Source organism: Notolepis coatsorum (assembly GCF_963971535.1).
Source record: "Notolepis coatsorum genome assembly, chromosome: 10".
Taxonomy (NCBI): domain Eukaryota; kingdom Metazoa; phylum Chordata; class Actinopteri; order Aulopiformes; family Paralepididae; genus Notolepis; species Notolepis coatsorum.
This window is the reverse complement of record NC_140174.1, coordinates 50,035,623-50,062,015: the sequence shown is the minus strand read 5'-3', so window position 1 is coordinate 50,062,015 and position 26,393 is coordinate 50,035,623. Positions and strand designations below refer to the sequence as shown.

General features: G+C 43.5%; 2 protein-coding genes across 2 annotated transcripts in view; one reads left to right on the top strand and one right to left on the bottom strand.

The window, feature by feature from the left end:
- gas7b (growth arrest-specific 7b) overlaps positions 1 to 15,368 on the top strand; it is a 90,768-nt gene extending 75,400 nt beyond the window's left edge. Inside the window, 5 exon segments of the mRNA XM_084323038.1 lie at positions 1,673 to 1,801; positions 3,358 to 3,481; positions 11,998 to 12,077; positions 12,223 to 12,321; positions 13,775 to 15,368. Of these exon segments, the coding sequence (XP_084179164.1) occupies positions 1,673 to 1,801; positions 3,358 to 3,481; positions 11,998 to 12,077; positions 12,223 to 12,321; positions 13,775 to 13,888 (546 nt within the window). The 3' untranslated portion in view covers positions 13,889 to 15,368.
- A 188-nt stretch (positions 15,369 to 15,556) lies between these two features.
- The window catches only part of LOC311235082 (myosin heavy chain, skeletal muscle), a 46,859-nt gene continuing 36,022 nt past the window's right edge, over positions 15,557 to 26,393 (bottom strand). The window contains exons 11-18 of the mRNA XM_084322427.1: positions 25,828 to 25,931; positions 25,282 to 25,474; positions 24,335 to 24,538; positions 22,283 to 22,408; positions 21,136 to 21,306; positions 19,695 to 19,895; positions 18,048 to 18,194; positions 15,557 to 17,779 (exon numbers count right to left, since the gene is read on the bottom strand). Of these exons, the coding sequence (XP_084178553.1) occupies positions 17,627 to 17,779; positions 18,048 to 18,194; positions 19,695 to 19,895; positions 21,136 to 21,306; positions 22,283 to 22,408; positions 24,335 to 24,538; positions 25,282 to 25,474; positions 25,828 to 25,931 (1,299 nt within the window). The 3' untranslated portion in view covers positions 15,557 to 17,626. The remainder of the gene's footprint in view (positions 17,780 to 18,047; positions 18,195 to 19,694; positions 19,896 to 21,135; positions 21,307 to 22,282; positions 22,409 to 24,334; positions 24,539 to 25,281; positions 25,475 to 25,827; positions 25,932 to 26,393) is intronic.

Here is a 26,393-nt window from a genome sequence, read left to right as displayed (position 1 = left end):
ATCTAGCGCCAAGTCAGTGAACAAGAGAATGAAAACATATCTCTGTTTCTATTTCTTATTTCTGGTGTTGTGGGCTACCCCTTTATTTACACTGATTGGGCCTTAATAAATGCACAATATTCTAGTCCATATTATTCAGCTCCAGTAGAGATGATTACACGTTCTGACCAAATAGAACATACAAACACACAACCGTACATCTAAGGTTCACTGATGCAACGGAATATTGAAAAACAAAGAGTGATTTGCAATGTTGTTCTTTACCTTACAGCACCACCTCCTGATGCGTTTGAATATGATGTAGAATCGAATTGATTTAAAGCAACAATGTGTCTTTTTTTCCCTTTCTATTAGATTAGATTAGATTAGATTCAAATGTATTATTATTATACAGCACAAGTACAGTACAACAAAATGAGGTTTGGCATCCAACCAGAGGGCAAATCTAACAGTAAAGTGCAATAATATACAATGTACAGGTGATTAAGCTGGGTATAAGATATATAAATTAGTACTACTGAGTATAGTGCTAATCATATGTACTGTATGTACATAGTTTAATTATGTAGTATTAATATGTACAATGATACAGGTATAAATACACTATGGTAGTAAGTCATACTGGCCAGCAGCGTAACTAGTAAGAGTAGGTAAGGGATGTACAGATATAGATACAGTATCTACATGTAAAAAGGATTATATGCAGGTATGTACAGACAGATGTGGATATATATATACAGTAAACATAAATATATGTATACAGTACATACAGCATGAATCTACATGCTATCATACATAGTTATATGGGTTATATGCATGTGTACTATAAGTAGGTACAGTATATACAAGGATTATATACAGGTATATTCAGACAGATATGTGGTATATATATATAGATGTATAAATACAGTATCTACAGCACTACTGTACATGTTATCATACAGAGTTACAGAGTTTCAAGTTTCTTTAATAGTTGTCATACAGAAGTACAGAATACTTTTATACAAAATGCTTCTTACTGTGTTATGGGTAGGTAGTTATGAGTTATGGGTAGGTAGTTATGATTGAATTCATCAAGTTCAAATGGTCTGTAAACAAGACAAAAGTCTTTCTCTGGTCTGCATCCCCTTAACAATTGTATGTATTGAGCTGTACTGTACTGTACCCATTCTGCAATCTGTTAATAAACTTTTCAATCAATCAATCAATCAATCAATGGTTGAGACGCAACACTAAGCTCACTCCAGAACCTGATTAATAATAACAGAAAATGTCAAAGACAGAGACGGAGAAGTCGCTTTAAGATGAATACTAAAAGAGTCTGTCCTGTTTTACCTCCCGAGTCAAACTTCGCTGTCCTCGGATGACACAGTGTTCAAACGGAATCAAACAGGAAGCGGAGACTCAGGGACACGGCTGACCTACTTCCACTTCTTTCCATTTCAGACGAGAGACGAACAGGATCAATCCTCTGACGGCTTCGCCCCGATGAACGCGCCTTTTTACTGAATACTAAAAACCTTGATCTAGATTGGCCCTGAAAAGAACAACATACTCAATAGTGTGCATTTGAATAAAGCCTGTGAACAAACAAGCAAAAGTGAAAGATGTGCCTTTCTTTTTGATGAATATCTAAATGGACAAATGGACGGTTTGTGTTTGCGTCCCGCAGCTGCAGAGCGAGGTGGAGAAGCCCCTGTTGAGCTTCAGGGACAACTTCAAGAAAGACATGAAGAGGTTCGACCATCACATCGCAGACCTGCGGAAGCAACTGGTCGGTCGCTATGCAGCGGTAGAGAAGGTACACACCTACACGTACACACACACACACACACACACACACACACACACACACACACACACACACACACACACACACACACACACACACACACACACCTACACGTACACACACACACACACACACACACACACACACACACACACACACACACACACACACACACACACACACACACACACACACACACACACACACACACACACACACACACACACACACACACACACACACACACACACACACACACACACACACACACACACACACACACACACACACACACACACACACACACACACACACAGACACACACACACACCTACACGTACACACACACACACACACTTCATTTCAATTAATTTCAAATCTTTATTTCAATTCGTAAGACACTGAGGTTACCCTCATTTACAGCGACGATGAGCTTACAAAACAAGACAGTTCATCAGCAATTTCATACATATAGGCACAATAAATAAGAATAAACAATAAAAGAAATCAGCTAAGACAGTTACAAGTTGACACACTTTTACATGCAGTAAAAGAAGGAAGAACCTTCAGCTTCAGAGTCAGTTGGAGGGCATTCTATGTGTTGGAAGCATCAAAGGAAAAAGCAGGAACCCTAAGAACCATTTAAACGTGTAGAATGGGTTCCAAGATTTCATCCCAACAGTGTTGTGATGTAAGAGGGAAGTTTCCCAATAGGGACTTTAAAACAATAAACAAATACCAATAGTTACGCCTTACAACCAGAGAAGGCCATCCAACCTTTTCTCTCACACACACACACACACACACACACACACACACACACACACACACACACACACACACACACACACACACACACACACACACACACACACACACACACACACACACACACACACACACACACACACACACACACACACACACACACACACACACACACACACACACACACACACACACACACACACACACAGTAGAAAAGGTGCAGTCAACCGGACGCAATAAGATTTTGCCCATGCACTTGGTAGCACCAGAATTTCAGGAATCTTCTAGCTTGGGATTAAAATTCCTCAACTCTTCCCCTAAGTAGAAGAACGTTTCCCTTCATTTGGAATGTTTCCTGCTTCTATAAATAAGGATTTGCTTGAAGCCTCCAGTCACCATGCAGTCGGATCCCCTGCTATCCATCATCTGAGCACTGTTAGCCCCGAGAGAGGAGACGGACAATGAAACCACTGTCTCTGCACAAGAGACCTAAATCTGATTTAGAATTTGGTCATTGATCAGGAATTGCAATTACATAATGCTCATGTTGACCATCACGGGGGGCTGTGAAATACAGTTGTGTATTATTATTATGACTGGATAAATAGAATAGAAACCATATAACTGTAAAACGGTATCGATTCCCACCAAAATGATCACGCTACTGGCCCACAGCGGAATTCCAACTCGGTATACGTATAAAGGCTGACACTGTGTGACTCTGTGGCGTTGCCATGGCAACCTGGGTGCGTGACTCCGCTCTTGCCCGTGTGCGCCCCCCCCCCCCCCCCGCTCAGGCCCGGAAGGCGCTGGTCGACAGGCAGAAGGACCTGGAGATGAAGACGCAGCAGCTGGAGCTCAAACTCAGCAACAAGATCGAGGAGGACATCAAGAAGGCCCGCAGGAAATCCACACAAGCAGGTCAGTGCCTGGGAGAGGGGGTCAAAGGTCAAAACGGGCAGGTCACTGCCCCCAGGGTTCCACGGACCCGGCGAGATGTTAGTTATTTATGTAGGCGGGACCGCTGACCTGGGGTGTACGCAAACTGTCAGCGAGTTTGCATTGCGTTACAGCGATGCTTTATTTGGATAAGGCCTTTATTTCACCTCAGGGAATCCATTGAGGGAGAAGCCTCGTTTACACTGGGGTCGAAAAACCTAAAAATATATTAAAAAAAAAGATGTGAAATACAAAGAAAAAATATCTGAATTAAATGGTCGGATGGTACAGTATGTAACAGGTATCTGCATCTGGGCTTTTAGATAATTATTCTATACGAATTATCCTGTAGAATCTACAGTGTAGATAATTCTTTTACCTCCTCTGAGTTCTCAGAGCAGTCGACTATCACGTGCGCCAGAGGGATCGCTAGAAATCCTCATCGCTTATCACAAATCCGTAAATATGATACAATCACTCTTTGACAGCGTGGCACATGCTTAGCTCTAAGGAGGTCATCTACACACAGTACGTGCCACTTAAGCTCAGTCTGCTCAAGTCGCACTTTCTACCTCTGTCTGACCCGCCGCTGGAGAGACCGGCCTCTCGAACGCCATGTTTGTCTTTTCTATGAGTCATGGAGCTGTATCAGCGCTTTCAGCCCAGACAGGGGAGTTGTAATGGTATCACAGGGGCCAGGAGACTCGTGGTGTTCTCCTCTCTGTGGGTCACACTCTCACACACACACACACACACACACACACACACACACACACACACACACACACACACACACACACACACACACGCACACGTACACGTACACGTACACACACACACACACACACACACATGCACACACACGCACACGTACACGTACACGTACACACACACACACACACACACACACACACACACACACACACATGTTCACACTGCAGCTACAGAGAGACGTGGGCTGTGTCCATCCACTGGGAGGATTGTTTGACAAGAGACACACACACGCAGATACATAGATACACATTTATGCACACGCACACATACATTTATACACATTCATTACACACACACACACACACACGCGCGAGCACACGCACACCCACTTAAACAAAATTCTTTAAGCGGGCAGGGAGGGGGCTGAGAGCGGGCAGGGAGGGGGCAGGGAGGGGGCTAAGAGCGGGCAGGGAGGGGGGCGGAGAGCGGGCAGGGAGGGGGGCGGAGAGCGGGCAGGGGGCTGAGAGCGGGCAGGGAGGGGGCTGAGAACGGGCAGGGAGGGGGCGGAGAGCGGGCAGGGAGGGGGCGGAGAGCAGGCAGGGAGGGGGCTGAGAGCGGGCAGGGGGCTGAGAGCGGGCAGGGAGGGGGGGCGGAGAGCGGGCAGGGAGGGGGGCGGAGAGCGGGCAGGGAGGGGGCTGAGAACGGGCAGGGAGGGGGCAGGGAGGGGGCTAAGAGCGGGCAGGGAGGGGGGCGGAGAGCGGGCAGGGAGGGGGCTGAGAGCGGGCAGGGGGCTGAGAGCGGGCAGGGAGGGGGCTGAGAGCGGGCAGGGAGGGGGCGGAGAGCGGGCAGGGAGGGGGCGGAGAGCGGGCAGGGAGGGGGCTGAGAGCGGGCAGGGAGGGGGCGGAGAGCGGGCAGGGAGGGGGCGGAGAGCGGGCAGGGAGGGGGCTGAGAGCGGGAAGGCAGGGGGCTGAGAGCGGGCAGGGAGGGGGCTGAGAGCGGGCAGGGAGGGGGCTGAGAGCGGGCAGGGAGGGGGCTGAGAGCTGGCAGGAAGGGGGCTGAGAGCGGGCAGGGAGGGGGCTGAGAGCTGGCAGGAAGGGGGCTGAGAGCGGGCAGGGAGGGGGCTGAGAGCGGGCAGGGAGGGGGCTGAGAGCGGGCAGGGAGGGGGCGGAGAGCGGGCAGGGAGGGGGCGGAGAGCGGGCAGGGAGGGGGCTAAGAGCGGGCAGGGAGGGGGCGGAGAGCGGGCAGGGAGGGGGCGGAGAGCGGGCAGGGAGGGGGCTGAGAGCGGGCAGGGAGGGGGCTGAGAGCGGGCAGGGAGGGGGCGGAGAGCGGGCAGGGAGGGGGCGGAGAGCGGGCAGGGAGGGGGCTGAGAGCGGGCAGGGAGGGGGCTGAGAGCGGGCAGGGAGGGGTCTGAGAGCGGGCAGGGAGGGGGCGGAGCAGCCCTATTAGTTGGGAGCCAGATAATTGGTCGAGTTAGAAGAGGTTTAGTGACTTGAGGAAAGAGAGTGCTGCTGAGAGTAAACAGATGTACACCTCCTCCTCCCAGACTGTGATGTCATCGTGGCTGGGGCCAGGGAACAGACACATGTTGTGCAGGCACACACACACACACACGCCCACGCACACACACGCACACACGCACGCATGCACGCACGCACGCACGCACACACACACACACACACACACACACACACACACACACACACACACACACACACACACACACACACACACACACACACACACACACACACACACACACACACACACACACACACACACACACACAGTATTAGACACAGCCGTTCTATTTTTACAAGTTTACAAGTTTAACACGTATACCCCCCGCCCTCCCCCCAATCTCTACTTGATTCTCTAACGCTCTCTTACTCTTAACACACGCACACACGCCCCCCACACACACACACACACACACACACACACACACACACACACACACACACACACACACACACACACATATACACACACACAGACACGCACACACACACACACACACACACACACACACACACACACACACACACATATACACATATACACACACACACACACACACATATACATACACACACACACACACACACACACACACACACATATACACACACACACACATATACACACACACAGACACGCACACACACACATGGTCATGGGTGTCGGTGGCAGCGGTGTGCATAATGATGATGACTGTAGCGAGAGGGCTGCAGAGAGGAAACAGGGCCGACCCAACACATCTGTCTGTCTGCTGACCAAATGGGATTACACACTGTTTACTAATGCATGGCTCTTACCAGCTGCACGCCTTTTAACGGCCCAGTGTAGGTTTCTTTGTTGCTTTTTTTCTATTCAAATGTATTTTATATTTATTTATTTGTGTGTGGACCCCAGGAAGACTAGTTGTTGCTGCGGTGATGACTAATGGGGATCCGTAATAAAGATAAAGATAAACAACAACAACAACAACAACAACAACAACACAACAAAAAAAATTAAATAACGGGGGTGCGAGGGCGACGCCTAAAAACCTGCAGCAACATTCAATCACTGTACAGGGTACATGTAATCTATCAAGGAGCCTACGGACAGTAGCCACCCAGGCCCATATCTGTTAAAGCCTTTCAACAGGCAGGCTGTTCCATGTTCAGCAAGTGCAGTGGTATTTCTCCCAGCCAAGAATCCTTAGAGAGTCAGATTTACGCTCCTTATAGTTTAATATAATTAGTCTTTTGGTGGATAAACAACTCAATGTGCAGAGCCAGTGGTGACTCCCACACTATTGTCTGTTTTCTGGCTCGGCAGACATGCTGTGGGACACACTGTACAGGGAAATTAACACTATAAGACTCTGACATTAGGGATATTACTTCTGGAGTGTTTTCACAGCTGGACGTTCCCAAAGCAGATGAAGTAATGAGCCTTGATTGCCACATTTGTGCCAGCATAAATACTGGTTGTTTGTTGTCCATCTTGGATCATCTAAAAGGGGTAATTGTGCTTTATTCTGAATCTTATATTGTATAATCCTAAATCACACATTTAGATGAGGTCAAATCCTCTCACCAGGATTCAGTACAATTCAATGGGGCAAGTGTTTTAGCTTTCAAAAACCACGATACATGTCCTTTTAAAACCATGATACTTGTCCTTTTAAAACCATGATACATGTCCTTTTAAAACCATGATACATGTCCTTTTCCTAAATAGTAAGCTCACAGTATATAATCAGATGTGCATTATGTTCTACTGAGGAAATGGTTGCAAACCGTACAGTGTATCAAAAGTTATAATGAGTTTCATTGGCCTATCACGGCCTGTAACTGGCCAGCTTACCACAAGACCTATGATTTATGATTTTATTAGGATCCCCATTAGCTGATGCAAAACATCAGCTACTCTTCCTGGGGTCCACACATAACATATAAATTACAACAAATAAGACATTTACAGACAAGCAACCAAGTGGTATTAACACTTTCAGCGCCACGCCTGGTTTTCCGTTTTACCGCTTGAATGCCACCATCGGCGCCAATGTTAACGTTAATATCGCCTAATCTATGTTTTAAATTATGGCTATGTGTCTAATCTGCCCATCGCATTATCAAAGACTATTTTCCAGTCAGTGCTGTGAAGGCAGATTGTTTTTTTATCGCGTCGTTGCCGTTTCAGAGCAGTTAGAAAAGCCCCCGTTTTGATATAAAAATCAGCTCATTCTGGAGCATTCTATGAAAATCGTCTTTTAGTGGAATATTCCACAACGTTGATATTCGTCTGCCTTTTTATGAATCGTTTTCAAATAAACGCTAGATGATCAATATTATACATGCACGCACGCACATTACGGCCGCGCACTGATAATCGCTCCGTTGATTTCCTCACGGACTTTTACAGTGAAACCGAAAGAAGACATTTCACAAAACAGCTTATAACTTCATCAAACTTACTCTGATTATCCTACCACTGATAACATAGAGTCCTTACCTGACATCAGATGGTATCCAACTGGTATATTCCAATTCCTGATCACCATTCGAAAAAATCGATACGTGTATGGATCCAACGCGATACAGTAGAACTCCATGATCCGCGGGGATCTGAGGCTCCAGAATGAACTCTAGTAACCCCGGCTGGATCAGTGAACTGGAAAATGTGGAGTACCGGATTTTTTTCCCCATTCATTTTCATTGAGTCCATTCCAAAATCACTTATGTCATCTGGGAGACGACAGGGGGCGCTTTTTTCCACAGTGATCGTCGGCGCCCCTCGGCTATACTCGGGTGATGCAATAATTTTTCAGATCGCAAAAAAAAAAAAAAAAAAAAAAAATTCGAGAAATCTCGTGAGTGGCTAGCAACCACCTATAAAAAAACACGAGAAATCTCGTGAGTGGCACTGAAAGAGTAGTCAGAAAGTGACAATATACTTTCTATCAAACATATTACTATACATACCGCATTCCTAATCATATGGAATCATACATAGTACAATATACATTACATAACATTATATATTAATATGCACTCAATTCACAAGCAGTGAGAAACCATATACATATATACTGTAAACTCTTACCCCGATTAATAGGCACTGGATATACATACAAAGTAAACTGTTACCACCTATTTGTATAGGCTACTAATATTCCTGTCACTAAAAATAAGATCAAATGAAACAAAAAGTAACTATGTGTGTGTGTGTGTGTGTGTGTGTGTATGTATATGTCTAAATGTACAGAATGTGTTTACAGGCGTAGGGATGTTAGATGTTGTTTCAGTTGTCTTTTAAAGCTTGCTTTAGTTTGTGCTTTAGCAATCTGTTCTGGAAGTGAATTCCATGCAACCATGGCTCGATACAGCAATGTGCGTTGCATTGATTGTGTTCTAGCTTTAGGAACTGTATAGTGACGTCTGGTGGCATGTCTCGCAGCATGAATGTTAGAGCTGAGTGTTATATAAACAATTAAGATATTTCAATACATTAATATTTCTAACAAAAACAAGGAGTGATGCTCAGCCTCTCTGTGACTTTCATCCAGGAGAGCTTGACATGCATATTGTTTACACTAGACCAGTGGTTCTCAAACTACGGGTTACGACCCAAATTGGGGTCGCGGGTAGGTGACAGTGGCAAGTAATTTCTTTTTACTGTTCTGGCAACATATTATCGCTAAATATGCCTAATTTTATAAATGTGTATTGATAACATAGTGCTGTAATAAAATTGTCTAATAAATATGCATGATCAAGTTCAACGTGTGCTTTTATTTTGATATTCCTTAATTCCACATTGAAATTATGCAATACATTAAGTGTGGGGTCCCCAAAAAAAATCCTAAATAAAATAGGGTCGCGGTATAAAAAAGTTTGAGAACCCCTGCACTAGACCTTAGTGTGCATCGAAGGGCCAGCCGACCGGCTCTGTTCTGAGCCATCTGCAGCTTTCCCAGATCCTTCTTGCAATTGAGCAGATCATTGGGCAATAGTTTAGATGTGATAGAACTAGAGTTCTACGCCTCTACTTCCTCAGGCGCCTAAGGAAGTTCCAAGTCAGTCAGAAGATCCTTAAGAACTTCTACTCATGTACAATAGAGAGCATCTTGACCGGCAACATCACCTCCTGGTTTGGGAATAGCACTGCACAAGACCGAAGCAGACTACAAAGAGTGACACGTTCAGCCGAACGCACAATTGGAGGGGGGCTCCCCACCCTCCAGAACATTTACAACAAGCGTTGCAAGGGCAAGGCTAAGAGAATCATTAAAGACTCCAGTCACCCGAACAACTGCCTCTTTGAACTGCTGCGGTCAGGCAAGCGATACCGGAGTCTCAAGGCGAGCACAGAAAGACTCAGAAGAAGCTTCTATCCCCAGGCCATCAGGCTGCTAAACGAACAATGAATGAACACTACACAACAACAACCACCAAACGCACATAGCACACACATCCACACGCACACACTCACTTTAAACAAACACACTGTAGCACCCACTCCACACACTTTATAGCACACACCCACTTTAAACAAACACACTGTAGCACCCACTCCCCACACTTTATATTTATATTTATTGATGAAGGATTGCACTACAACTCGTACACCTTACTGTAAATTGTACCTAAATTGTACCTCATCCCATTTCTGCTTTGCACTAGATAGTACTGTACATTAGTACACTGCATAGTATTGTATATTATATGGTAACTCAGAACATTGTACATATGTCTATACCGAACACTGTGACCTCATTTTCTTCTTCTAAATGACATGCTATACTATGTTATTTGATACTATCTTGTCTAGCACAGTCTCTGGAGCGTAACAGTAAGAAGCATTTTGTATGAAAGTATTCTGTACTTCTGTATGACAACTATTAAAGAAACTTGAACTTGAACTTGAAACTTGTGGTGTCAGAAAAGCAGAGCACCTTTTTATAAACCTATGAAGCTCATTATAATGTTATGTTTCTCAATACTAAAGCGATCAGTGAAATTATGGTCTGTACTAGTCAACATCATGCCAGACAATGTTTAAATGGGTCAATGTTGAAATGGGCCCGATTAGTCACCTGTTAGTTCATCAACGAGAGAATGTAAACATGTCTCCAGTCACGTTTTATTTACAGCAGTGAGGTTTGGATTACGGATTTGGGCCTTTAACTGAGAGTTTAATATTGATGTTGTTCGAGTAGCAGTGGTAAGACAGTAAGACAATTATAGGATTCTATGTCCGTGGCAAAACATCTATATCGAATGTCAATTTCCTTTCTGTGATCTAATTGTACAAGAATAATAATGATTGCCTGCCGCCGGCAGGATACAAAGCAGTCATTAGGAAGAATGTCCATCTACACCAGCACCGTGTTTCTATCATGTCCATCTACACCAGCACCGTGTTTCTATCATGTCCATCTACACCACCGTGTTTCTATCATGTCCATCTACACCAGCACCGTGTTTCTATCATGTCCATCTACACCACTGTGTTTCTATCATGTCCATCTACACCAGCACTGTGTTTCTACCATGTCCATCTACACCACTGTGTTTCTACCATGTCCATCTACACCAGCACCATGTTTCTATCATGTCCATCTACACCAGCACCATGTTTCTATCATGTCCATCTACACCAGCACCATGTTTCTATCATGTCCATTTACACCAGCACCATGTTTCTATCATGTCCATCTACACCACTGTGTTTCTATCATGTCCATATACACCAGCACCGTGTTTCAATCATTGCCAACAGCCCACGTTACAAAGTCCATATCTTTCCCAATTAGATTATCTGTACCGTTTTGGATAATCTCATCAACACCAGTGAGTCAGGTGGAAGCAATGGAAGTGTGTGTTGTCATGTTGTCTCTTGGTGTCAGTGAATATGTTGGATATTGGCTCCACCTACTGGAGACAATGTGTATAGTCACTTCAAGATCTACCACTGAAATGGTAGAATTATTAATAGTATGTCATGCAAACTACTACTGTTTTTTTTAACTTAAAGGGGCACTTAACTGAACAAATAAAACGACGCTGATTTATTTTGCACATAATCTCACATATCCAAAAACGAATTTAGTTTGACAGTTATTGAGAGTAAATTAGTTTGGATATGGCTACCAGTGATGTCACCGGGGACATTGAATCCTTGTGTTGTGTTAATTACAGCTCAATAAATCAGCATTGTTTTTTGGCGAAGTGCCCCTTTATAGTGCATACAATGATCCATTAATCATCTTGTGGCATGTTCTCTGGTGGCAGGAGACGACCTGATGCGCTGCGTCGACCTCTACAACCAGTCTCAGTCCAAATGGTTCGAGGAGATGGTCACCACAAGCCTGGTGAGAAAGTCCACCTTTCAACCGAATCACAACGACAACCTCAATTCCTGTTTGTCTGTCCGCCTCTGGTTGAATGTCAAAAAAGAGATACATATCCTTCTTTGACTCAGATATTGAACACTGGATGATTTTCTTCTTCCCCCAGGAGTTGGAGAGGTTGGAGGTAGAGCGGGTGGAGATGATCAGGCAGCACCTGTGTCAGTACACCACCCTACGGCACGAGACGGACATGTTCAACCAAAGTGTAAGTTGATATGCCACCACCTCACCAGTAGAGGGAACCCTAGAGTTTGTCTTATAAACCTGTTCGCCGTATACGTCAGACTCAGTGTGCGCGCGCATCACCGGGGCAGAAAGGAACGGGGCAGACTACAATATATTTGCATTTGTTAGCCATGCTAGCGATCTAAACAATCAATCCATGCCAAAGCTAGATTATGTAAAAGGTGAAAGACTCACACTCACAGCCATGCTGATTTGACTAGATTACATCCAGTCGTTTTCGTTTGAAACAACTTTTAGTCAGGGGAGTGCCATGGTTTCTCCATAGAGCCCCATTGTACTTCTTTTAGCGCAGCAGCTCACACAGGTAGGGGGCAACTCAGTCACATGACTCAGTTGGTATTGCTGATTGGCTCGAACATGATATGTTTGTAAACAGCGAACAGGTATATAGTGTTACAAACAAGGTTGAGGTCTGCGTAAAGCTGCTGTACTACATCCCTTCACTAAACTCTGCTACTCAGACAAAATACCCCTGGCTGGTTTGAAACATTTTGTGGCAAACTGTGGCACAAAAAAAAATGAAAATTATGATAGTTTTGGATCCCTGGCCCTATTTCTTACTCACCAATGACGACGTTGATCGGTAGAGTCCTTTCGCAGCACAATCCAAGTTGTTCCTCATACTAGCTCTGGATAGTTAGCTTCACCAATCATCGTCATCATCATCATGATCTTTGTTAAGTACAGGGTATCTGTAGGTTATTAACAAGTCTTAAAAAGTATTAAATTCATAATTCTCAATTTAAGGCCTTATTAAAAGGTATTTAAAAGTCTTACATTTCATTTGCACAGGTATACAATTTGTTTGGGGGGGGGCAGCCTGGCTGTTGGGAGATTAAATAATATTAAGTATATTAGTATGTTTTTGTATTCAAGTCATTGTTTTTTGGGGGGCTACCGAGAGCTTGGTGTGTCTGGCGAGCGCTTGTATGGAACGAGAATTTTAATTGGCACGCAGGTCTTTGCTAGTATGGTTATGAAATTGGTATTGCATTTAGCTCTAAGTGGTATTAAAAAGATCTTAAAAAGTCTTACATTTAAATAACTGAAGTAAGAAATAGGGCTAGGGTTCCAACAACCAGAAACCATCCCTTTAAGGTGCTTTGTTATGATAACGGTGTTCCCTTAGCTGCAAGATAAGGATGGTGGATAAGGGGGCGACAGCGGCTAGCAGGTATAGCAGTCGTCTGGTCATCCGCAGGTTCCCGGTTCGATTCCCCCACCTCCCGGGCAGCATGTCGAAGTGTCCTTGAGCAAGACACTTAAACCCTAATTGCTCCCGATGTGCAGGTTGGCACCTTGCATGGTTGCCTCTGCCATCGGTGTGTGAATGTGTGAGGAACAAATTGTAAAGCGCTGTATAAATGCAGCCATTTAAGAGTTGACTGAGGAATGTGTTGCTGTCTCACCAGACCATGGAGCCGGTGGACCAGCTCCTGCAGAACGTGGACCCAGCCAAGGACAGACAACTGTGGGTTGCAGAGCACAAGACTGGAGACATCAGGCCTGTGGACATAGAGATCTAACCTCGTGCATATACACAGGAGCAACACACACTTTCCCCCGAGAACACAACACACACACACTGATTCAGAGACTATACTTTGCCTTGAGGTTGAGCGGTGAATCGCATCTCGACGTGGGGATCATCAGTGACCATGTTTGACTGATAAAGAGACAGAGACGGTCGGCGACCTGCTGAGTCAGGCTGCCGGCTAGACTTTAGGATTGTAGGACGTGGAGATTTGAGCATAACGGGAGGCGTGTGTCTCATCGTGGCAACGATGACGCCTCGGGGGAGAATAAAAATGATGAAGAGTCTGCACTTTGATCTCCATGGTGACAGGACAAGAGATGACAGAAACGGGAAGGAATGATGAGATTCCTCCCCCCCCCAAGGAACTCTGGGTACTAATTCTGTCGAGTGCTGAAGTTGTTGAAGGTGTGTGAACTCAGGTGAGAAGAATGGCTTTTAAGCACCAACAGCTCAAAATGGACTATTATAATTAGTGTAAATACTAAATAGCTGTATGTATGTGCAGCAGTACAATGTTACTGTTTGTATGTGCTTTTGCTCTGTAAAGTAATTCTCTAATTCAGTTGTACGTATGGACTGCTTAAACTGTAAAATCGTATATACTGATTACATTTAACATATGCTGCTAGGGTATCAGGCAAAATGTATTCTGAATGCTCTGGCTAACATGCAAGAGATAAAAGCTATTGTACCATACAATAGTACAATACTTAGTACATGTGCAGTTAATGTTGAAGATGTTCTGCATGTTCTGAAATACACAGTTCTGACTACTTGTAATAGGTAACTATGATATTCAATAATTCCATCAAGAGTCCTTTTGAGAGGAAAAAAGGACATTGATTTAATGCAAACAATTAATTTTCAGATTCCATTGTCATTCCTGGAGGAATTATTAATTATTCCAATTGCACTTTTCAGCCCAATTATTTGTGATCGAGCAATGATCCATTGATCCACATGGGACAATGAGTGAACACTGCGTTCAGTGAAATCAGTTCATTTGAATCTAGTGTTTTATGATGCTTTTATGATGAGTGTGTCCAGGGGTGTTTTAAAGGGACGATTCCTGATGTAAATAAAAATAGTTGAGTGGTATGCTGTTGAAGTAAGGTTTAGCTAGAATGAAGGATGTAAAATAGTGTGAAATAGTGGACTCTTCAACAGAGACAGATGATATAGTTATGTAGAAAGTTGGTACAGATAATATATGAAATAGATTTTACACAATGTGTTTCTTTTTTTGTTTATTGAATAAAAATTGAAACGGCTTTCTTAGTGGACTGGATAAGCATCCTCTGCGAGTATAGAAATGGCAGTGAGTGATTCCCCCCCATTGCTCTAATTGAGAGTATGTTACTATTCCTCCATGCAGAAGCTTAATGTTGTACAAAGTGTTTATTTTTTCCACACATCTGGTTCAATACAAGTCATTATTTGACCCTTGAGAGAAGAGGATTGATATACATTAACTGCTAAATGGCATTAATGTTTTTATTTTTTTTTCATTAATGAATATACACATTTTATGTTAAAACTATCTTTTCAATTTTTTTTTTACTGTTTGACATTATAACACAACTGGATGATTACAGAATAATGGTCAAATGGTTTTCTGTTTGTAATGAAAAGTATTGAGGGTACAGCGAGAAATAAATGAATTAAAACGTTTTTATTTCCTTAAAAACACATGATCACATCATACAGTACCTGACAACATTAAAACAGAAAAAGAGGGGGAAAATATATCTTATTCTAATCTGGCAACATATATCCCCCATTGAAAGCCTGACTTAGTCTGTCTCACTATGGTCTAGGATACTCAATTAAAAAAGGGAAGAAATTACCAAACGGGAGCACAGCCAGAGAAAGGCTTAAAAGAAAAAAAACATGATAAACCCGGGAAATGTTGGCAGATATGCTACGTTCAACAATACAATTGTTTGGATAAACCTTGTTACAATTTTTGGCAGTGTATGGTTAAAAAAGGTATGGTTAAAAAACAAATTCAAGTCAAGTGGTAAAAATGTAATATTTTGATTGAATGAATCAGAGACTGTATTAAGTATGGCTGCTCCAATGTTTTTATTTTATTTATTTATTAAAACATTTCTTTAAAGGGGAATCCCCGTGGCCAAGAGAGATACTAGGCTTCAGGCAGGGCTGATCTGCTACAGTCGGCCCTCTTTGACCTCTCTCCCTGTGGGACCCATTCGATGACCTTCCTTCTGCATTTTGGGGGGTGGGACCATGTTTGATGTCAATAACAATTGTCCATCGATCCCACAATGCAAAGCGTCTTGCTTCGCCTTTAGCTGTTGGAAAGCATTAGTGCTAAACGTTTGCTACCTAACGTTGCTACTAGGTCAACCACCAAATGTTACAGCTAACGCTAGTTAGTGTTAATCAAAGATGACCACCCAGATGATCTTTGATTAACAGTACAGTAGCTTGCATTCGCTGCAACATTTGGTACGTGACATTGGCTCAAATGTTTGGTCACTGATGTTAGCATTAATGCTGGCTAACAGCAAAAGAGCGTTTAGCTTTTGCACTGTGAGGTAGATTAGGACAGTGACATCATAAATGGGGCCAGCCATACTTAATACATTCCCCCATTTTCATAGCATTTTATAGTCATGCAAAAAAGAAAGTCTTGCATTATAAACAATGGCATATTGTTACATAATTTCAGTTGGTCATACACATTCAATGAGCATATTGAGGCTGGGAATTTAGAACACTTTGCCTCACCAAGTACATCATTTCATACTTTAAAATGTTTTACATACAAATATTACATAATGACATTGATATAAACGTCCGTGTGATTAAAGCGGTAGTCTTGGTTATTAGTGGTATGGTCTAGTGGAAGTCTAGAGTTGTTAATCACAAAAGCGTCATTTACACAAACACGCCTAGTGGCAAACTCCTTTCAAACTCCGATCTTCTGACCATAGCTGTTGACAGACACACTATGTTGTGTAGGCTATGTAGCACCGATCAGACTTGTGATTCCAGAAAGGCGTAGTCAAAGTCCTTGCATGTGCGCTGGATGTCATTTTGCTCCCTCGTACATAATTGTTTTTGCATAAATTATGTTTCCACATCAAAACTTCTTCAACTGGGTAGTAAGATCAGATCATCAGATACTATTTTAGTTCATAAATTAAGGGATTCATTAATAAGAGACAATCAAATGTGATCTTTGAAGGTTTGCCAGCTGGTCTTTTTCCATATCAAGACTAAGGAATCTGACCACCCAGAACACAAATCACACAATTATCAGATCCATATCAGACCCAAAAATGTTGGCTGTGTAGACAGGAATGAAAAGATCAGACGTGCAACACAGAACATTTTGCAAATGAACATCTTCGTAGATCTATGTAGGAGAAATGCACAGTATACATAACTCCACAGTGACACACACTCAAACATTTCTGGGTCTAAAAACTGGATGTGTTCTGAAATTAAAATATCCATGGCAACCATTTCCTCTACAACAGACAAGGGCTAGAATCAACAATAGGACCTTTGAAATCATCTGCGATGCACTCTTGGAAATGTACCTATCTCAAACTCTGCCCTCTTTTCTTGATCTTCCAATCAGAACGGTTGCATTTGTTGTCCGAGGGAAGCGGCCGTTGTGATTGGAGGATTGAGAAAATAGGGCGGGGCTTGAGATAGTTCAATACTGGACTATCCTGTCCATGTGCAATGCATGCTACTCTATCATGAGCTTCTTGAGGGAATTGAGATACGCTGGGATGAGGGAGCTAACAGACTCGTTGTCGTCGTTGATGATCTTCTCACCTCTGCCCTCTGACCCCACAGAGCTGGGTGACCTCACTAGCCCCGGGTAGGGAGTGCTGTAACCCTGGAAACAGGAAGATAGGATGGTGTCAAGTATCATAATAAACTACACATCATCATCATCATGCTTAGATGGAACCAAGACTATCTTTGTTATTTGATATTTTTGTACATGATATTGTGTAACAATTCATACCATGATCACAGTATACTGTATATTCCTTATATTCCATAACCATAGTATACTGTATATTATAACCATAGTATACTGTATATCATAACCATAGTATACTGTGTATTATATCATAACCATATTATACTGTATTCCTTACAGAGGAGTATCCTTTGCTGAAGCTGCCTCTGTTCTTGGTCCTGATCTTGGTGAGCGCTGATTCAGCGATGTCGGCCCTCTCCTCAGCATCGTCCAGTTCATGGACGGTCTTCCTGTACTTGGCCAGGTTCATGTTCGCTTGCTCCTCCTACAAACCAGAGCCAGGGTTAAGTCAGGAATATGGCCATTGCATTTATTGTGCCAGTAGGCCTATGTGACTATTATTCAGTTTAATGTGATGGAGAGATATTAAAGGAACACGTCAACATTATGTGAAATGTGTGTACTGTCTTCTCCAGAGTCAGACAAGAAGATACCAATTTCCTCTCTATGCATTCAGTAGGAAGCTATCCGGCTTCAAGCTAGCCTAGCTTAGCACAAATTATTCAAAGTGGATACGGATCAACCAACCCAGGGGTCGGCAACCTGCGGCTCCGAGGCCGCATTGCGGCTCTTTAGCCAATCAGCTGCGGCTCCCTGGCCCAATTTTTTTTTTTTTACTTTTTTTATTTTATTTTGGAGATCGATGTCATACTGTGACACTGAAATGAAAAAATATTTCATCAACTAAGATATTTAGTCAACAAAAATATTTCATCAACTAAAATATACAGTACGTCACACCCCGCGCCTCTCCCTGCCGTCTGCAAGTGGCTAATCTTGAGTTTCCGACCCCCCCAGTAAGCTAACCATGGATAAATAAAAAAAAAAAAAATAATCTGAGGAAAATAGAGGGTTTAATTCAGCGTGGACAGATTAATTTGCTTTCACGACTAACGATGCAGGCCTGATATGTGGTGAGAAATTTGCGAACAACGAAAAATGTACTTTTATTTGATAGATTTTCCACAAATAAGGGAAGGACTCTAATAGAGCTGCATAGTTCAGGGTTTTATTTCAAAGTAGGTCACCAGATGCCAGTGTTTTTTCTCCTTTTCTGTGTTTTATTTCAAGGTAGGTCTACACATGGTAGTCTTTTTTCAAAGTGGACTACTTTTTATTTTATAAATGTTCCACAAATAAGGGAAGGACTCAAATATACCTGAATAGTTCAGGGTTTTACTTCAAAGTCGGTCTACACAGCCAGTGTTTTGAGGTTTTCCTTTGTTATAACAGGTAAAAACAGCAATAAAAAGTAAAATTTTTCTTCTTTTTGTTGCTTTATAATCCCATTAATGCAACAAACTGTGCTATAAGTATAAAGTATAATAAATCGCAAATAACTTTGGGTATGCAATTGTCAGGCGTTTTATGCTAAATGTGGGGTCTGCTTGGGGATATATAAAACGTTATACACTGTCTTCATTTTAAGGGTAAATAGGTTGTGCGGCTCCCTGAGCATTTTATTTTGTGGGAGGGGGAAAAGTGGCTCTTTTGATAGTAAAGGTTGCTGACCCCTGAGCTAGCCTATCTTAAAACTGCCGGAGGTGTTTTTGGCCAACAGCTAGGCTAGCTGGTCCGTAGGCTAGCTTGCAGAGCTTTCTACTGAATGCACAGAGCCTCCTAAATTAGCCTAAATTGCTATCCATCTTCTTGTCTGACTCTGAATAAGTTATAGTATTTCCCATATTATCGGCGTGTTCCTTTAAGGAATAGAGACGGGTAGATTGTGGTCGCCAAAGATGGCGAGATGCACAGTGTAACGTACAGCCTCCTCCACTTGTCTCTTGTAGGCCTTCATCTTGTTCTGCAGCCTCTCCACCAGCTCCTGCATGCGCTGCTGGTTCTTCTGGTCCTCCTCCGACTGGAAGAGCAGCTCCTTCAGGCGCCGCTCGTTCTTACGCAGCGTCTTCACCGTCTCCGCGTGGCGCTTCTGCTCCGAGTCCAACTCCAGCTCCAGCTCCTTCACCTGCACGGTGTGACGAGAACAAATGTTGCCTACCGTACTTTTCTTGTGTTATTATTTGGTTGCAGCGCCATGTTTGATCACTGCGTGGGGCTCCTTGCTTGTACTTGATTTAGCAAGAGGTAACTTGAGCCAGTGATTCACTTCACTTCCTGTCTACCTGCAGTCCGGCACAGTATGTTCATTTGTCTCTTAATGATTTGGTTTGCGTTTGTTGATCTATATATCGATCTACATGTATGTTGAGAGAGTATAGGGCCGTATGACCAGGCGCTGTATGGTCGTAAAGTACAGAGGGAATAAAAGGGTACATCTTTTGAAATCCCAACAGTGAAATCATCTGACTAGCTCTTTCATGCTAGCTAAGCTATCTTGGTGCATTCCCTTTCTTGTTAACAAGGTAACATCATCACACAGCCAGACTCGTTGCAACGGAGAGGCACTGCATGGACATCAGCTCTGATTATAGTGTGTGTGTCCCTACCAACGCCACGGAAACACAAATTGTCCCTACCAAAAGAAATTGCAGAGCGAAAACTGTAGTTTTAGTATTATAATTCACAACATCACGGTCTTGCAAAACAGAGCCTTTTTATCTGCTGGGAAAGTGTAGGTTGACAGTTGCATCAAGAACCTATCAACAAGCTATCCTATTATCTGCAATATCCAATCAACAACCTGGACCTCCCTCCCTCCCTTCCTGTTTTCATTATTGCCTGACCATCTCATAAGCAACCAAATGTGTTGTAAATCTCACATCCCATAATGGAAAAGTCACAGGCACACCTGTGGGCTATTTCATCTCTGAAATATTTTTTCTTGTGCTAAGACTTTTTGGACCCAATTTGCTCAAATGAGTGGAAACAGGCCCTACCGAAGTTAAAATCAAACCTACACCCCTGTCTGTGTGTCTCTGTGTGTGTGTGTGTGTGTGTGTGAAAATACTGCCTTTCAGCCAAATCAAAAGAACAATTTAAATGTTGCAATCAGTAGCCTGCTGACTTTGATGCTGGCAAGTACTTGGAAACTGGGTAGAGGCGTCGCCCTCAGAGGAAGGTACCACATGGCCCTCGCTGGCATGAATGACACTTTTCACATTATGCCCATGTGTGTTCTGTTAGTGCACATGGGAATGTACGTGTGCATGGGGTAACAGTTGTCAAAAACAGCGTGTCTGCTAGCTTTACAATACAAGGTGACGGTTACATCAGATCATGTGTGTTTGGTAGGTGTATCTATGTACCTTTGCCTCCAGTTTCTGGATGATCTTCTTGCCTCCTTTGAGGGCCATCTGCTCAGCCTCATCCAGCCTGCTACTCATGTCTTTGATCTGGGCCTCCAGGCCTTTCTTCACCCTCTCCAGGTGGAGTGTGTGCTCCTGCTCCAGACGCAGCTCCTCTGCCACACGTGCCAACTACAGAGAGAGAGAGAGAGAGAGAGAGAGAGAGAGAGAGAGAGAGAGAGAGAGAGAGAGAGAGAGAGAGAGAGAGAGAGAGCGAGAGAGAGAGAGAGAGAGAGAAAACAGAGGGAGAGTGGTTTTTAGAAAAGCACCAAATGGGTCACCAGACTGTCTCTGGTGGGTTTGTGAAATGGCAGAACTATTAATAGGTTTGAATGAGCCTGGGTCCCAGGGTGGGACAACATGTACTCTGTTTGGGTCCTGAACTGAAAAGGCTCCAGAACTTATAAAGGTTTGTTATTGATCAGATAGAAGTAGTCCAATAATCGTTACTTAGAGAAGATTACATTTTCCTTTTCAGTGTAATATCACAGGTGATCTATCTGAGTACCTCAGATGAAGAAGGTTTTCAAAGGAATAATGTTTTCAAACTTTATTTTCTAAAGATGGTAAGTTAGAGTGTTGCGGTAATTCATAGTTAAAGATAGTACTATAGAGAATGAGATCGAGATTTTCTTCATTCACACTCTTGATTTGGATTGACTACATAGGCTGTCCAAAAACAGAGTTATATGGTTCTTCAGTGCAAGGGTTCAATTGTACACCAATATTCTATGGCATCTTCAGGTGACAATTGATTTGTAGTAAAAGGAGGCATAGTTCATGCCCTGCATCCTCTTACCTAAATCAAATTAAATTTGACATACATACCAACTATTCACCTGTTTTATTCTCCACCCATCGATCATCCCTAGCGACACTACAATATTTATATTATCACCGACATCCAAGTTGGGGGATCCCCCTTTGAACGGCCCTTACCTTCGCTGGGGTATGTCTGGGAGTGTTGCATTTATTTAGGATTTTATGGTGGTTTTTTGTTCTTGATTTATTGTGATGTTTCTTCTTGACTTGTTTAAAGCCCATGGGGACATTACCTTGTGATTTGGGGCTTTACAAATACATTTCATTTGAACTTTGACCCTCTTACCTCACAGCTAGCCTTCTTAGCCTTGTCTGCGGAGCCTCGCAGCTCGTTCTGCAGCTCCTCGTGTTCCTGCTGAACGGCCTGCAGATCCACCTCCAGCTTCCTCCTGGTGCTCAGGGCTGTCTGGAACTGAAGCCAGAGACACAGACGAACATGGTTACAAATGGCTAACTCAAGCTTTGTATCTTAGATATTCGATTATATATATATTGTAACTATATTTATTGTAGGGCAAATATAACTGAGAGTGCAACTGCATACATACCCTCATCTTGCACCTTGACCTATTTACACTGCCTACTTGCCCATATGCGCAATGCTCAGAGTTAATTATATTGTTATATTGTTTACACTGCCTATTTTTATCTATTTTTATTTTTACTTCTTCACTGCACTATAATTTTATGACCTGTATCATGTCTGCTACCTGTATCCCATGCTGCTATGATGCCTGAATTTCCCCAAGGGGATCAATAAAGGAATATCTTATCTTATCTTAAAGGAAAACTCCAACATTTGGGAAATTAGCTTATTTGCCATCTACCCTGGAGTTAGACAAGAAGATGCATACCTTTTTCTTCTCTGTGCATGCAGTAGAAGTAGGAAGACGTTGGGAACTAGGCTAATGGAGGAACCTACTTCCAGTGACTGATGCTAAGCTAGGCTAACGGTGCACGTCTTCCTACTCCTACTGCATGCACAGAGAAGAAAAAGGTATGTATCTTAACACTCCAACATTTTTGGAACCCTGGAGTTAGACAAGAAGATGCATACCTTTTTCTTCTCTGTGCATGCAGTAGGAGTAGGAAGACGTTTGGAACTAGGCTAATTGAGGAACCTACTTCCAGTGACTGACGCTAAGCTAGGCTAACGGTGCACGTCTTCCTACCTACTGCATGCACAGAGAAAAAAAAAGGTATGTATCTTCTTGTCTAACTCCAGGGTAGATGCCAAATAAGCTAATTTCCCAAAATGTTGGGAGTTTTCCTTTAAGTCCACTGACTGACACAGTCTATGGTATTTTCTTCTGTTCTCTCTCAAGACACATTGACCAGATTCACGGTTGGGTCAGTTGTAGTTGAGAAGGTGCAGATTGTGTTTAGACTGGTTCCATACACAAATCAAGTCAAACACAGAGTGAAAAGTAAAGCAATAGAGATTCTGAGGGTCTGAGCCTAGGGCTTGAGCCATTGGCCCTTTGCCTTCATATGCCAAAGTGCCCCTTTTCCATTATATATAGGCTATATATTTATTATATTCTAAAACTAAAAGTCTATTATATATCAAGTGAAACTAAATAAATTGCATAGAACAAACGCTACTACTGCTGGTAACAATCAGTATAGCAGAATAGCTAATCAAATTGATAAAAGTGAGTCCTTATACCTGCATATAATCCTTCCATATACCTATGTATAGATCTGCATAAAACGCTGTATGGTAGCATGTACAATAATGCTGTATTTACCATATATATATCTTTATTCTTAGCGTATACATATCTATCCACATCTGTCTGTACATGCCTGCATCTTTTTTTTTCTTCTATGTGTAGATTCTATATCTGTACATATCCCTTACCTACTCTTACTAGTTACACTGCTGGTCAGTATGACTGACTACCATAGTGTCTTGTACCTGTATCACTGTACATATTAATACTACAACCCTGTACATACATTTGATTAGCACTATACTGAGTAGTACTAGTGTATATATTCTATACCCAGTTTAATCACCTGTACATTGTATATTACTATTGCACTTTACTGTTACATTTACACTCTAGTTGGATGCCAAACTTATTTTCGTTGTACTGTACTTGTGCTGTATAATAACAATACATTTGAATCTAATCTAATGTAATGTTATGTAATCATTCTCTGTTGACACTTTCCACCCACACCACAGGATTTGGATTGACTACATAGGCTGTCCAAAAACAGAGCACTGCAGGTGCCCTTTCCTTCATTTGATCCCCTCCAATCTCACCAGCATGTCCCTGAAGTAGATTTAAGTAGAGGTGACGACCACGCAAAGTGACCAGCATGTCACCTGGTTGTTGAGGTCGTTGTACTTGTCGTTGGTCTCCTGCAGCTCGGTCTCCAGGGCCTTGCGTGACCTCTCTGCGTTCTCCAGGGCGGAGCGCGTCTCCCCTCCCTCGCTGACCAGTAGGAGGCACCGTCGCTCCACGGCCGCCTGCTCCTCCCTCTGTTCCTCGTGGCCGTGCACCTCCTCCTCCAACTGCGCTTGCAGCTCCTGGGGCGGGATGGATGGGAAGGGAGGACAGGGGAGCAGGTGAATATCACGAAGCACCTCCAGAAAGTCTGTTTATCTGTCTGTTTAATCAGTTGATGTATTGAGTTTGCAGAGCAGGGTGAGAGAAATAAAGAGTGATTCTGTTCTGGGGGGGGGGGGGTGGGGGTGAATACAGAGGGAAAGAAGACAGCGAGAGAGAGAGAAAGAGAGAGAGAGAGAGGAGGAAGGGGCAAGAGAGAAGAGAGAGAGAGAGGAGGAAGGGGCAAGAGAGAAGAGAGAGAGAGTGCAACTAAAAAGGCTCTCACAAGGGAGTGGAGGGGTCAGGTGGTACAGGCGGAGGGAGAATAGATGGAAGTGATCAATGAGATCCATGTGATGGAAAGGTTGACCTACTGTATGAGCTATGAGCTGAGACAACAGAAGGAAAGGTTTGAGGAAAGGTGGAAGACATGGCGGGAACTGGTGAGGCCCATGAGGCCAGAATTTGTGTGACTGCATGAAATATGGAGAGAAATGGTGAATGAATGGCCCTTTTTGTTTTGTTATATAATTTTTTGTATTAGTTATTTCTTCTTATTTTATAAAAAAAAAAGTTTGTTTCACAAGTGTTGTTTCTGTTTGTCCGTTTTGTATTGAAATTTGGAAAAAAAATTTAAATAAAATTACAAAAAGAGAGAGGAAGAGAGAGACGTAAACTGTCAGAAAGCAGAGCATCCTATGAAAGACAGACTGTAAACCCAGACCTTGATCTGCTGCTGTGTCTTCTTGGCGTTCTTGCTGAGCTCGGCGTTGTTCTTGTTGAGGAGGTCCACCTGGAGCTCCAGATCGTTGATGTCCGCCTCCAGCTTCTTCTTCAGCTTCAGACCCTCAGCACGACCTTTCACCTCCACGTCCAAACTGGCCTGCAGGGACTCCACCGCCCTCTGGTGGCTTTTCCTGAGCAGAGCAGGAGAGGGGTAACGTCAGGGTGAGGATGTGAATAGATGAACTGATAAGACATTTAGAAGGCTACAGATATATATATACTTGTACTTATATATATATGTATATATACACATATATATTATCAGAATATAAGAGCAAAAAGGCAGAAAAGAAAGCAGTTCTATAAGACAGGTCTTACCTGCAAAGTTAGCCTAGCAGTCAGGCATAGACTGTAATAAGGGTTATGTGAGCAGAATGGAAGAGAGGGTAAATAACATTATTAGAGTGTTAGTAACAGAAATTAGGAAATTGGAAGAACTGGGAATGTAGCACTAGTTTATGTGTTGTGGAGGTATTTCTAGTACCTGGCAGCCTCAGCCTCCTCCTCCTTCTCCTGCAGTCTGCGCTCCAGGTCCCCTTTAGCCTGGGACAGCTCCAGCTGTAGCCTCAAAACCTTGGTCTCCTCAGCCTGGAGAGGGAGGGGCAGGGAGAGAGAGAGGTGCAGGGGGAGAGAGAGGGAGGGAGGGAGAGAGGTGCAGGGGGACAGGGGGAGAGAGAGGGAGGGAGAGAGAGAGAGAGACAGAGAGAGGGGCAGGGAGAGAGAGAGGTGCAGGGGGAGAGAGAGGGAGAGAGAGAGAGACAGAGAGAGAGGGGGGCAGGGAGAGAGAGAGGTGCAGGGGGAGAGAGAGGGAGGGAGAGAGAGTGAGAGAAAGGCAGGGAGAGAAAGGCATGGAGAGAGAGAGGCAGTGAGAAAGAGAGGCAGAGAGAGATAGAGTGAGAGAGGCAGGGAAAGAGAGAGACGGAGTGAGAGAGACACAGAAAGAGAGGCAGGGAGAGAGAGAGACAAAGTGAGAGAGAGAGAGAGGCAGGGAGAGAGAGACAGAGAGAGAGGGGGGCAGGGAGAAAGAGAGTCAGGGAGTGAGAGAGGCAG